The sequence below is a fragment of the Marmota flaviventris genome, chromosome 3 (genome assembly GCF_047511675.1).
Source record: "Marmota flaviventris isolate mMarFla1 chromosome 3, mMarFla1.hap1, whole genome shotgun sequence".
Taxonomy (NCBI): Eukaryota; Metazoa; Chordata; class Mammalia; order Rodentia; family Sciuridae; genus Marmota; species Marmota flaviventris.
This window is the reverse complement of record NC_092500.1, coordinates 65,643,118-65,657,598: the sequence shown is the minus strand read 5'-3', so window position 1 is coordinate 65,657,598 and position 14,481 is coordinate 65,643,118. Positions and strand designations below refer to the sequence as shown.

The following is a 14,481-nucleotide window of genomic DNA, read 5'->3' as shown; positions in this document are numbered from 1 at the left end:
GCTAGGAAGGAGAGGGGTGATTATTGTTTAATGAGTACAGAATTTCAGTTTTGCAAGATGAAAAAAGTCCTGGAGATGATGGATGGTGGTGATGGTGGCACAATAAAGTAAATGTATTTAATACTGAATTGTACAGCTAAAAATAGCTAAAAAGATAAATTTTATATAATACATTATAATATTACATGTTATCATATTTTCCCACAGTTTAAAAACAAAACAAAACCACCCTGAAGTCATGGATGCAATTGCTACAAAAGTGAAATGTTTATACTTCCAATTTCAATTTTGATACCATCATACAAATAATTTTTTGTGTTTAGTAAATAACCACTTCAAGGCTCATGCTAACTGAGCCTCTGAAGCATATGAATTAATGTAAATGTCAGCTAAAGAAAACAATTCTCAGTCCATCCTTAAAGGCATTTCTCTTAACTCACCTATATCAAGAATTCTATCACCAGGTCGGTTCCACCGCCAGCCCTCCAACTGCTGATGTTCAGTGTACTGTAGCCTTCTGTCATGGAACACTACGCGGAATATACTCTAAAAGGAACAACAAAACCAGTTAACAGGCTGTCTTGAAAATCAGCGCTGACAAAGGAAAACTAGTTGAGTCATTGCTAATTGGGTTTTTAGACAAAATCTAAAGTTTTCTTAAGATTATTTCCCTCTAAAACCTGTGCCAGATACCAAGTTCTGTGTCAGGATAAATTTTATAATTTCTCACATATAATCTTTTTTAAGTATTTATTTTTTAGTCATAATTGGACACAATACCTTTATTTTACTTACTTATTTTTATATGGTGCTGAGGATTGAACCCAGGGCCTCCACATGTGCTAGGTAAGTTCTCTACTGCTGAGCCACAACCCCAGCCCACATATAGTCTTTGTAGTTAACTGTTAGGACTCCTATGTGAAGCATTTCTATATGCTTCTACTCTTACACTACATAATATCTGGCTCAGTTCTTCAGGTATATATGAAAAACTCATCACATTCCCTGCTTGCTAACCAGATATAACCTGAAAACACTTAGGGTTGGTACAGCCCATTTCCATCAACTTTTCTTTTGTTACACTTCCCTTGTGGAGGTGCCTTTTAGTCCCTACCACCACTTTTACAGCTGCTCATAAAAGTCCTTTGTCCCAATTGTGTTATGATTTCTCAAAATCCTTACTGTCAGTCTAGACAAAAAGAACAACTATTCATAAATAGCAGTTTCTGTTTTCCTTGCTATAAGGACCAAGTATCCAAAGAGCCACTGAAGTTTATCTAAAGATCACAAGGAGAAGCCAGAAGAGGTAGTGCAGGCCTGTAATCCCAGTAACTTGAGAGGCTGAAGCAGGAGGATCACAAGTTTGAGGCCAATTGATCACAACTTAGCAAGACCTTGTAGCTCAGTGGTAAAGTACCCTGGGTTCAATCCCTAGCAGCACACGCAAGCACGCACACACACACACACACACACACACACACACACACACACAGTCAAGGAGGTTACTTTACTCCACCCAAAAGAACTTCACTGAGCCACGGGACTACCCTGGACATGAACTAGTAAGCCTTCTGCATCTCTGAAAAAAAACCATGTGAAGAGGGGGAGCTTAATCTGACTCCAAAGAAAAAATACACTAGCTTCACACTCCTCCAGCCAATTGTAACCGATAAGATAAACCATTAAACTCTTAATGAAAACAAAAGAATATTAGACAAAAAAAAAAAAAAAAAGAAAGAAAGAAAGAAAGAAAAAAATCAATCAAAAAGGGTCAGTAAAAGCATATTGTACAGAAGAATGATTTACTCCTTTTCTTTTACCTTCACCAACTTGCCATTAATTTCTGGAAGTTCTCCAAGTTTCCTATTGTCTAGCATTCGAATTTCATAAGACTGCCCTAGAAAAAAAAATAATTACATAGGGTACTTATCACAAATAAACTTATCTAGGTTCAGAAAGGATAAAATTCAGTTGGCTGTATACACAGGTAACATAAGAATCAGTGACAATCTAAGGCTTTACTAGATGCTAGGCACTGTGGTAAGCACTTTCACATAATTTTTCATGTAATTTATATAACTTTCTAAGGCATTATCAATCTCACTTTTACAGATATGGAAATTAAAACTGGAAGAGTTTAAGCAACTCATCCAAGGCCACATAACTGGCAAATAGTAGAGTTGGATAGGATAATACTTCTCAGATAGTAACCAGTGGGGACATGGATTAGAACATGGATTAGAAAGAGAGAGCTGGGAACTAAAAACAGACAGGTAGACAAAAGGAGCCAGTCATATATATCAAATGTGACATTAAAACTCAAATCTCTTAAGCAAAGCTTCTAATATGACAAAGACACTCTAGAAATATCTAAATTTTACATTAAAAATGTTTCTAATAAAATAACATGTATTCAGCAGGTCTGCGCTAATATGAATGGTTGAGGAAGCATCTAACCTTGATTGAGATAGGTCAGAGTTTCATCATGAAGTTTCACTGCTGGAGAGGTGGCAGCACAAAGCACATATTGAAAAGGTAGGATTTCATTCTCGTTATCAGGAGGCAAACTTGACTCTTCTTGCTTAAAAATGGGCAATGCAAGGACATCACTAAAATAAAACAAACAATACACTAATATCAGACAATGAGGCAAAAGCAGATTTACGGTCCAAAAAATTTAACTCCAATTTGCTTTGGAAAAGTCATAAACATTCCTTTCTTTGGTACAGTTTCATCCCAACCATTCAGTTCAGATTACCTGCTGTAATAGCCCTTGACCACAACAATGTAAGTGATGACAGACATCCGCTACTAAAACCACCCAAAGACAGAATTTCTAGGAATCATTGTCAGAGGGTCCTAAGGGCTCTGAAAATTATATGCAGAATTCCAAAATGTAAATTTAGGACACTCAGGGATGTGCTTTGGATATGGTTTTAGTATGTCCCTAAAGGTTTTGAGCTGGAAGCTTGGTCCTCAGTGTGGCAATGCTGAGGTAGTAAAACCTTTAAGAGGTGACGCCTACTGGAAGGTAATTAGGTAATGGGGCACCCCTCTCAAAAGGGATGAATGCAGGTCTCTTGGGACTGCATTAGTACCTGAGAGAATGGGTTGTTATAAGGGTGCTTGGCATCTCCCTTGAATATCTTTATTAGGTACATTTCTCACCAGGCATAGCTGCAAACACCTGTAATTCCAGTTCTCTGGAGGCCAAGGCTGAAGGCTCACTAAAGCCCAGGAGTTCAGGGCAGGCCTGGGCAATATAGAGGAACCCTGTCTCTTAAAAAACAACAAATCTAAGTGTATTTCTATCACTCTGACACATTCTGATGTCATCTGCCAAGTGGCCCTCACCAAAGCCATATATCAGTGCCATGCTCTTGAATCTCTAGAAGTGTGTACTACATAAACCTCATTTCTTTATTCTTCACCCAGCATTAGGTATTTTGTTAAAGCAACTCAAAATGGACTAATATACTCAGTACTGTATTTGCCTTCACAAAGGCAACTACAGTAACTTTATAACCACATTAGCTGATCTACTATAAGGACTAAAGTAATTTTTATAATTCTTTAGAAGCCACATAAAAAGAGCAAATCAATTACTAGTACATATTTCAAAGTGATCTAACTTTATGTGGAATAAAACTAATACTGAGATGTCCCTACTAGCTATCTCCACCAAAAAAAAGCTTCTTATATCTATCAGGTTTCCTAAACTTGCAAACAAAAGATATACCAAAGAAATTCAATGAACTCTAGTATGCTAGGCATTCTCAGGTGCTGGGATAAGAGTACTGGATTAGGTCAGAAACTGTAAATTTCAGTCCCGGAAAACTTAGGCAAATCATAAGCCAGCTTCCTTGAATCTTCATTCCTTCATCTACAAAGTGGGAACTGCATTTTATGTCAAGAACAAATAGAACTGTGTGCTAAATAAACCTCTTTTCTTTAATATTATTTTTTTTAGTTGTATGTGAACACAATGCCTTTATTTTATATATTTTATTTTTATGTGTGCTAAGGATCGAACCCAAGGCCTCACACATTCGAAGTGAGTGCTCTATCACTGAGCTACAACCACAGCTCCTCTTTTCTTTATTCTTTATTCCAGTAACCTCAGTGATTTAGGAGGCCATGGCAGGAGGATCACAAGTTCAAGGACAGCCTCAGTAATCTAGCAAGACTCTGTCTCAAAAAAACAAAAAGGGTTGGGGATGTAGCTCAGTGGTAGAACACTACTGGGTTCCATCCTGGTACTGTAAACAAACAAACAAACACAGAGAAATGGATATAAAATGGGATCATCACATTGCTCTGGTGACTTTGTATATTTTTTAAATTTTTCTATAATTAGAAGTTTTTAAAAAAAAGGAAAGAAAGAAAATATTGATAGGCCACAGAGTACTTCTGGTACTTCTGGATACAAAAGACAGGGAACAGGATACATGAAATAAAATAAACAATTAAGATTCCTCCAAAACCCTCATCATTACACGAAATACATGTATGAAGATGTGAATTTGGTGTCAACATACCTTATATACAATCAGAGATATGATAAATTGTGGTATAAAGGTGTGTTAAGAATTGTAATGCAAAAAATAATAATAAAAAAAATTTAAAAAGATTCCTCCAAAAGGTTAAAAGTTAGAAATCTAGTAATTCTTGTTAACATTCTCCACATTCACAAGGAAATAAACACAAACCTTATCTATAAACATTATATTATATAGAAAGTAAAATCAATTTTTTACATGAACAGAGGAAAAAACAATTCCTTTTATGTACTTATATCCCTCAGCAGTATACACCAATTCCCTAGTACATTAGATTATAGTGTGATTGTAGGCAGGCAAAAAACATATTGACAGAAAGTTGACCATATTCAAGGCTATGGGTGTAGCTCCTTGGTAGCCTGCTTACCTAGAAAGTGGACTATACTTGTGAATCTTTTTTTTTTTTTTTTTTTTTTTGGTACTAGGGATTAAAAACAGGGATGCTTAACCACTGAGCCACATCTCCACCCCTTTTTACATTCTATTTTGAGACAGGGTCCTGCTCTGTTGTTTAGGGCCTCACTAAGTTGCAGAGGCTGGCTTTGAATTCATGATCCTCCTGCCTCCTAAGTTGCTGAGGTTACAGGTGTGTGCCACCAGGCCTGGCATGAATCTTAAAGACAACATTAAAATTCTCATTGGAAAACAAAACAAGCAGCCAATGTTCTTATTACTGGCCTAGTGTACACATGCATGATTGTACAAATTTAATGGCATGAACTCTAAAAATTTCTTTCCAATGATGTTTAAATAGCAAGGATGTATGTTATTAGTTGAATCCAGGTAGCCTAAATACAAATCAGACTTTATGAAATAGTTTCTAGTTGCTAAAAATTATTATTCTTATTCTTCTTATTATTATTATTAAGACCGTAAACACAAAAGGTGCTTTCCTCTTCTTAGGCCTGAACATGTATGTGTTTTGCTCATGTGGGTAGAGTTAAGAGCGGAGAAAATGGGGAATCCTTCTTCCTATCCATATTAATTTGTTATGTAAACAAATGTTCCCTGGAGAGTATGTAGAAGTACAGAAGCATAGAGTTTTCTAGAACTCTGTCCTAGTTCTCTAAAAATCAGGAAGCTACCATGGTTTCCACAAAAAATAGTATAGAAAATAAAGCAAAACATCACAAATCTTGAGAAACACAGGTACCAGTCTTTGGGAGACTTGACTGATATTATTCTCAAATTCATCACCTCTGATGATTCCTTAAAAGATTAGTGAAAATTACCAGGAATGAAGGGAAGCAGCATTTTTGCAACTGAAACAGCTCAACTCTGATTATACAGGGTTTTGGTTTGGTTTTTCATCTCAAATGTCACTGGCAAGCAAGGTTAACATAGAGCAACAGTTCCTAGTTTCTGCATCATGGGGATTACACTGAGCCCTCTTATGGCTAAACAAAGGATGTCACTTGGGGCTAAAATTATTTTCTTAAATATTTTATTCCATTCTAAGACAGGATCTCACTAAATTGCCAAGGCTGGTCTCAAACCTGCCATCTGCCTGCTTCAGCCTCCTGAGTAGCTAGGATTATAGTCTTGTGCCACTGTGTCCCACTTAGGGCTAGAATTCTAAAACTGACCTCTAAAAGTTATCCCTAAACTTAACTCAAAATAGTACAGCCAAATCAAATACGTAAGATTACATTTCCTCATCAGAGATTTCAAGAATCTATAAACCCAAGTATATTTGAATTATTCATGTTCTTGCTATATTGCATTTCTTTTACTCTATTGGGGGTACAAAAGAATAACATTTGATTCCACATTCCCAGAGATGGAGCCCAAAGATAGCTAGTACAGTTCTAGGCCCTTGCTTATTCCCAAACAAAAATACATTCAACAAAAACCAATTCTGAAAATCTGCTCTTAGAGATTAATTGAGTACAGATTAGGAAAATTCCCTCTGGTAACACTCTAAGTAGTTGCTGCCATTGTATAATTTAGAATTTTATTATATTCTCTGATTGCTTCATATACTTAATTCATTTCAATGAGGCATATGCTATTTGAAGGGATGAGTTCTCTTTTATGTGCTGAGCAAATTTGTTGATAGGATTTATACTTCATTTATTTGCATTCCCCAGAATACTCAGTGCTATCTATATACATTGTGATCATTTTGGCATTCTTGACAACTTATCAAATCTCTTCTGAACAAATAAAAAGTTACAAAAAGCTTACTTGTTAAAGGGATAAGTTGATTTGGCTGTACTGTTTTGAGTATATGTTAAAAATGTGTACTCCCCGGTGGAAATTCACACCTGACAGTGAAGGCATGTCAGGAAAGCATTTGAGTGGAAGTAAAAGAGGAACAGAAGCAATATGAAGAGTGAGCTTTCCTAAACATAACTAGGATTCCGTGAAGAACTGCTATTGCCCAGTTAATAGGGCAGCCCCTGAACAATCTCAACGAAATCATAAGTATAACTTTCTCCCTTCAGGCCTATCAGCTGCTAAGATGCTCTCCTCCAGAAAGAGCCTGGCAAAGGGAAAGGGACAGGACAAGCAGCAGATAAGCATCTAAGTAGGTTAGAAACTAACTTGGGACAATAAGATGTCATGAACTTCAACTACCCTATATGTAACTTTCATTTACTCTCCAAAATGATGAAAATAAAGCATGTAAAACAAAAACATTCTAATATACCTAAGTCGGCTACTGCATGAAGTGGCAAGAACTTAAGAGACTAAGGACAGCCTCAAAAGAAAAAAAAATCCAGTAAATTATTTGTAGTAACAACCTTAAAGATGAGAGGTATTAAATAAAATTATAGAAGGCCATTGTTTTGGACTAAGCTCCTTTACTAAGCCCCAACTGTCTAAACTAAAAATCAACATGGAGTCACTTATGCTATGGTATACTCTCACAAGTTGAAACTAAGCTCTTTATCTTTCCTTCTGATAAATCAGAATTATTAATGAAATTCCCTCTGCCTTAGGTCTTTCACAGAAAAAGATAACCTGATGGTAAAGTACCCGGGTAGTAACCAGTTATTTTCCTATTGTTTTGCCTCCCTTCCTGTTGTTGCTGCCTTACCAATCCACTTTAGTTTCTTTTCTTTTTTAGTAGATGGACACAATACCTTTATTTAATTAATTAATTTATTTTTATGTGGTGCTGAGGATTGAACCCAGGGCCTCGCATGTGCTAGACGAGAGCTCTTCTGCTGAGCCACAACCCCAGCCTATTTAGTTTCTTGTTTCTGCTTTCTTCAGCATTTTTCTGCCTATAAAACCAACCTCTTCTGCTCAGCTCATCAGAGAACACTTATTCTACCTTATGGAATTAAGTATTTCCTGATGTTAGAATCAAAATTGAAGCCAATAAAGATCTTTAAAGCCAGGTGCTGTGACACATACCTGGAGCCCTAGCTAACTGGAAGCCTAGGAAAGGAAGGTTGCTTTAGCCCAGGAGTTTGAGGTTAGCTTGGGCAACACAGTGAAAGCACCTCTCTCAAGAAAATAAATAAGTAAAGGATCTTTAAACTAAATTGTAATTTTATTTGACAGAGGAAAGTAGACCGGTTTCCTAAAATTTATGGGAAGGATATAAGGCTAGATCAAGGAGGAAATCTGGTAAGGAGTATGGTCAGAGTTTTAACATGAAGCCAGTGAGATTTCCTGACTACCTAATAAAGGCAAAAATTAGCTTATCTTCTTGGCAGAAATCCTCTATCACAAATAATGATAAAAGATTGCTACTACTAAAAACTCTCATTCAACTAAAAGTCAAAATATATGGCATTAAAATTTTGCCTTGCTCTATCACAAGAAAGTAGAAGAAATGTGTAGAATTATAATTCTGAACTTATTTGGAATAAGAAGAAACTGATCAGGAAAAAAAAAAAAAACCACGTGGTGGGAGGCACCAAAGAAAGTAACAGGTCCAACAGGCAGGGAGAACATGAGGCATGGCCAGTTGTGGTCCCTGGACCCTAAGAGTATAGGATTCAAATAGCTCAAGAGATAGAAACCCAGCCCAAGGTCTGAGATAATAAAAGGAAAGTCAATAAGATAGAAGTTCTAAAAAATGAAATTCTGGCACTCTCACATAGATTATCTGAGATAGAAGGAAAACAGAAGGGAGGTAAAGAAACAAAGATTATCAAGTCAGAATTAGATGAACCTATAGTGTGTATGTGCATATGTGTGTGTGTGTGTGTGTGTGTGTGAGAGAGAGAGAGAGAGAGAGAGAGAGAGAGAATCAACTTTTTTAAAGGAAATGGTATAGCCACGTGCAGTGGTACACATCTGGAGGCTGAGGCAGGAGGATTGGAAGTTCAAAGCAACTTAGAAAGGCCCTAGGAAACTTAGACCCTGTCTCAAAATAAAAAATAAAAAGGTATATGAAAGAAGATTGAGCTTAAGCCCAAAATGTGCTGAGACTTGCAAAAAAGGTAAGGTAAATACAGACCTATTCTTAGATGTAATCACTAATTAACATGAAGCTAAGACAGAAGAACAACTTAATTCCTGTTTTTCTTCTTTTCTGTCAAGAAAAATAATCTTAAGAGTAGGGAAAAAAACAAATATAAGGAAAAGTAAATTAATGACCAAAATAAATAAGGAGCATGTCAAAGAATGTCTATATGTTTAAATGAATGAAAATCTCCTGGATGAATCATATGCCAGGAGAATTTGCAGATAAGATCTATGAGTGACACTTTGTAAACTCAAACAAACCTCATGATTCTAATGAAGCCAAATACCACTTTAGCTTTTTTGGTTCTCTCTTTTGTTTTCTTTCTTTCTTTTTTTTTTTTTTTTTGTACTGGGGATTGAACCCAGAGGTGCTTTACTACTAGGCTATATCCCCACTCCATTTTATTTTTTATTTTGAGGCAAGGTCTTATTTACCCTCAGCCTCTGGAGCAGCTAGGATTACAGGCACATGACACCATGTCTGACACTAATTTCTTTTTACTTATGCCTAATTTGCAGCTGAATAGTTGCTGAATTGTTCCTGTTTAACTGCAACAGAACAAATACTGAAACAAAGGTATGTGTATTGGGTGAGGGGAAGGGGTTGAAAATAAATAAAATCTAGCCAGGTGCAGTGGCACATGCCTGTTATCCCAGCTACTCTAGAGGCTGAGGCATGAGGATTCCAAGTTAGAGGCCAGCCTAGCTAGCATAGGCAATTTAGGGAGACCATGTCTCAAAATAAAAAATAAGAAAGTAAAAAGGACTGGGGATGTAGTTCAGTGGTAAACTGCCTCTGGGTTTAATCCCCAGGACCAAATAAATCAATAAAATCTAGGCAATTCAAATGTAACCTTATATTTTATATACCACTAAAACTGCATAATATTTCATGATTAGATTGTTACATGTGCCTTTGAGAGCTAGTCTCCAAAAATGCCATCTAATGATTTAATATTCTTCCAACACCCTTTCAGGACTGGGGTGAAACTCAGTGGTAGAGACCTTGCCTAGCATGCTCAAGACCCTGGCTTCCATTCCCAGCACTGCAAAAACAACAAATAGACCCTTTTATAGTCACCTTTTCATACTGAATCTGGTGAGTTGCTTTAACAGAATGTGAAAAAATAACTGTGCTAGTCCTGGCCTAGGGACTAATCTTTGCAGATTATTAGCAATCTTTTCACCTTTGCACTTTTGGGAACCCTGAACTGCTAGGTAAAAAGTCTGGCTACTCTGTTGGAGCAACTATACAAAGCAGTTACAAAGAGAGAAGGACCCTGAGACTACCTAGAAGGAGGGGCAAGCCAAATCGGTGTCCAAGCAGAGTCTAGGACTAGACCTGTGAGTGTTCCATCTTGGATGCTCCAGCCTAGGTTCCCAGATGACTGTAGCCTTAGGTGACACCAATGAAGCAGAACTGTATAATCAACTCACAGATTCTTAAGAAATCACAAAGTGTTGGGTTAAGCCACTAAGTTTTGGTGGCAGTTTGTTACACAATAAGATAGCAGAACAGTCTCCAATTTCAAAGTTTCTGAAGAATTCTTTGCTCTACAACAAACTTAACAGTGGTGGTGAGTATGCAAAGCAAGATACTAAGTCAACTTGACTTAGAGTAGATCCATTAAAAACAAAAACACACAGAAAAAAAAGAGGAGTACATTCTAAAAGCTAGTGTAGGAAAAACATGCAACAAAGCATATAACCATCTCAGAATACAGTATGACAACCCAGCTTTACTTATATTACCTTTCATCTTTTTACTTTAATTTTTTGCAGTACTGGGGTTTAAACTCGAGGTGCTCTATAATCCCCGGCCCTTTTTATCTTATTTTGAGACAGGGTCTCACTAAATTGTCCAGGATGTCCATGAACTTGCAATCCTTCTGCCTCAGTCTTCTAAATTGCTAGGATTACATGCATGAGTCACTGCACCCACTCCTTATACTATCTTTTATTTATTTTTTTCCAAGTAAGACAAACTCTGGGCTCTAGCAAATAAGCCAAATGAGTTCCAGTATCTGAGGATCCAGATAATTCTGTCCCTAATAACTATTTTCTGTCCACTAAGGGTCACTGTATTGTAAATTTTATGCAATGATATTCTGGTAAATGTTTAACAAATGTTTCTCCAGAAAAAAAGAAAAAAGAAAAAAAAACACAGCAATTCAGATTTGTGGTGTTTTCTGATTTCCACATTAGAAATTTTCCTGATAGGGCTGGGGATGTGGCTCAAGCGGTAAAGCACTCGTCTGGTGTGCGCGGGGTGCTGGGTTTGATCCTCAGCACCACATAAAAATAAAGATGTTGTGGCCACCAAAAACTGAAAAATAAATATTAAAAAATTCTCTCTTATATTATCTTTTAAAAGAACAAGTCAATGCTATAAAACCTTGGACTATATTACCAATAAAATATACCCATTTTTACTCTTTAGATAGAGAAACAATATTAAAGAATTTGAATATGCCAGAGAAAAAGGTACACTCATATACTGCTGATGGGACTGCAAATTGGTGCAGCCAATAAAAAAAACAGTATGGAGATTTCTTGGAAAATTGGGAATGGAACCACCATTTGACCCAGCTATCCCTCTCCATGGTCTATTCCCAAAGGACTTAAAAACAGCATACTAGAGGGATGCACCACATCAATGTTTATAGCAGCACAACTCACAATAGCTAAACTGTGGAACCAACTTCAATAGATGAATGGATTAAAAAATGTGGCATATATACACAATAGAATATTAATCAGCAATAAAAGAGAACAAAAATCATGGCATTTGCAGGTAAATGGATGGAGTTAGAGAAGATAATGCTAAGTGAAGTGAGCCAATCCCAAAAAAACAAATGCCGAATGTTTACTTTGATATAAGGAGGCTGATTCACAGTGGGATAGAGAGCAGGAGCATGGGAGGAATAGATGAACTCTAGATAGGGCAGAGGAGTTGGAGGGGAAAGGAGGAAGCATGGGGTTATTAATGAGGGTGGAATGTGTTGTTCATTATTATCCAAAGTACAGATATAAAGACACGAATTGGTGTGAATATACTGTGTATACAACCAGAAATATGAAAAATTGTGCTCTATATGTGTAATAAGAATTATAATGCATTCTGCTGTCATATATAAATAAAAAATAAATTAAAAAAAGAGAATATCAGCTATTAAAAAAAATTTGAATATGCCAAGATCCAAATAAATAAGCAACTGAGTAAAAAACAAAAGTGTGAGAAAAAATGAAGAAATAACTGTGAATAATAATCAGTCTGGCCCCATTAAGGGAATGACAAGACAATCACCTCTTGCCCTCCAAAATCTCATGCTATAGTTTTGCAGCTTTCAAACCTCCTTGAAAAGTCATTTGGTAAGCCATTTTATATTAAGACCCAGTACATAAATACAAGTTTGTGGGGGAAAAAAGGGAGGACTGTGGGGAGAAAACAAACAGGGATATTATTTACTTAAATTGATAATTAAACAAATACAAAAGCTCATGCAGACTTATAAAGATAGTACTTAATAGAAAAGTGACTCTCAAGGGAGAGAGGATGGGAACAAGAAAAACAGCAGAATGAATCAGACATAACTTTCCCATGTTCATATATGAATACACAACCAGTGTAACACCACATCATGTACAACTGCAAGAATGGGAAGTTATACTACATGTAGGTATAATATGTCAAAATACACTCTACTCTCATGTATCTAAAAAGAACAAATAAAAAAAAAAAAATTAAAAAGTGACTCTTCCCCTGGAGCTGGGGTTGTAGCTCAGTGGTAGAGTGCTTGCCTAGCATGTGTGAGGCACTGGGGTTTGATTCTCAGCACTGCACATAAATTAATAAATAAAATAAAGGTCTGTCAACAACTAAAAAATATATATATTTTGAAAAAAAGTGACTCTTCCTCACCCTCTCATTTATAAGCTCAGATAACATAACTCTCATTACAAAGCAAGAAAGAATGCTATTAAATCTACTATCCACCATATTTGTACTAAAAACCATCTTAAAAATGGTAATCCGGGGCTGGAGATGTGGCTCAAGTGGTAGTGCGCTCGCCTGGCATGCATGCGGCCCGGGTTCGATCCTCAGCACCACATATAAACAAAAATGTTGTGTCCGCCGAAAACTGAAAAATAAATATTAAAAAAATTCTCATTCTCTCTCTCTCTCTCTCTCTCTCTCTAAAAAAAAAAAAAAATTGTAATCCAAATCCTGCTCTATAAGAAAATATTTGGAAATAAATGTTTTCATTTCATCTTCTGCTGTATTTGTATACTGCATTACTAAATTCAAAGTCAAGTGTGTATAGAAGACATAAATATCAGTGGCTTTCAATCTTGGCTGCACATTAATGTCACCTGGGGAGCTTTTAAAAATCCCTTCCAGTCCATATCCAACATCAATCAAATTAGAATGTAGGGAAGGGGTTGGTGAGTTTAATTACTCAGTGCTGTCTTAATAAGCCAAGGTAACAGGTTTGATCTCTGTGTCATCTAGGAGGAACACCATTTTATACCAAGACCTGATTTTACAGAGGTCCCCAGTGAGTCTTCTGAAACACACATAGGGTGAGGGAGTTTGTTCAGTTCTATGTATATGTATCACTGCTACTGAGGTACACTTAACTTGACACTGGATCAGGACATCTCTTCAAAACTTATTTTTTAAAAAATAAGTCAGCAAATAGTCTTTGAGCAACTATTATGTTCTGGGTCCTATTTTAGGTGGTTGAAGTATAGCAAAAACAAATTAAAGATAAGGTTCCAGGCTAGAGTTGTGGCTCAGTGGTAGAGCGCTTGCCTAGCACAAGTGAGGTCCTGCCTAGGTTCAATCTTCAGCACCACATAAAAATAATAATAATGGTATTGTGTCCATTTACAACAACAACAACAACAAAAATTACAAAAAATAAAAATAAAAAGATAAGGTTCCCTTACAAAGCCCGGCATCATTGTCAAATAAGTTTCTTTTTGTCCAGCAACAAATCATACTAAATTATTCTGCAAATACCTATTGTTTTCTTCCTATCCAGTCACTGTCTTTATGGTTCTACTAAGATTCAAGAGAGCATAAATGAACTATTTAAAAAAAATATAGTAAAAACGATGTAACTCAAAAGGGTCTAGCAGGTTTCTAGTGCATATTTTACGTAACTCTGCCTTGAGTAGTTCAACTATATCCCCTCCAACTTCAAGCCTAAAAAATGGACTGTTGAGTGTGGTGCTAAAACACAGTGAGAAGTAGATAAAAACTATACCATAGCTGAATTTTATGCTGCCCTGTAGAAATGCTAGTCATCTGACTGTCTTTCTCTGGGAATACTGTTTCTGGAAATTTTTTCTATATTTCAAACTGGGATTAATGTTATTAAACACTTTCAGAAGAGCTTCAAGAGCATAAATTATTCTGCTTCCTCAGGAGAGTTATAAGATCAGTTTGATATCAGTTACAAAATACCAGATGTATATTCATTATGAA

At 36.3% G+C, this 14,481-nt stretch overlaps 1 protein-coding gene across 3 annotated transcripts in view; it reads right to left on the bottom strand.

Annotated features, from left to right (window-relative positions):
• Positions 1 to 14,481, bottom strand: part of Tfcp2 (transcription factor CP2) — a 65,591-nt gene that overhangs the window by 22,751 nt on the left and 28,359 nt on the right. For all 3 annotated transcript variants that reach the window (XM_027949979.2, XM_027949977.3, XM_027949978.3), the window contains exons 2-4: positions 2,458 to 2,609; positions 1,821 to 1,897; positions 441 to 546 (exon numbers count right to left, since the gene is read on the bottom strand). In XM_027949979.2, coding sequence (XP_027805780.1) covers positions 441 to 546; positions 1,821 to 1,897; positions 2,458 to 2,609 — 335 coding nt within the window. The remainder of the gene's footprint in view (positions 1 to 440; positions 547 to 1,820; positions 1,898 to 2,457; positions 2,610 to 14,481) is intronic.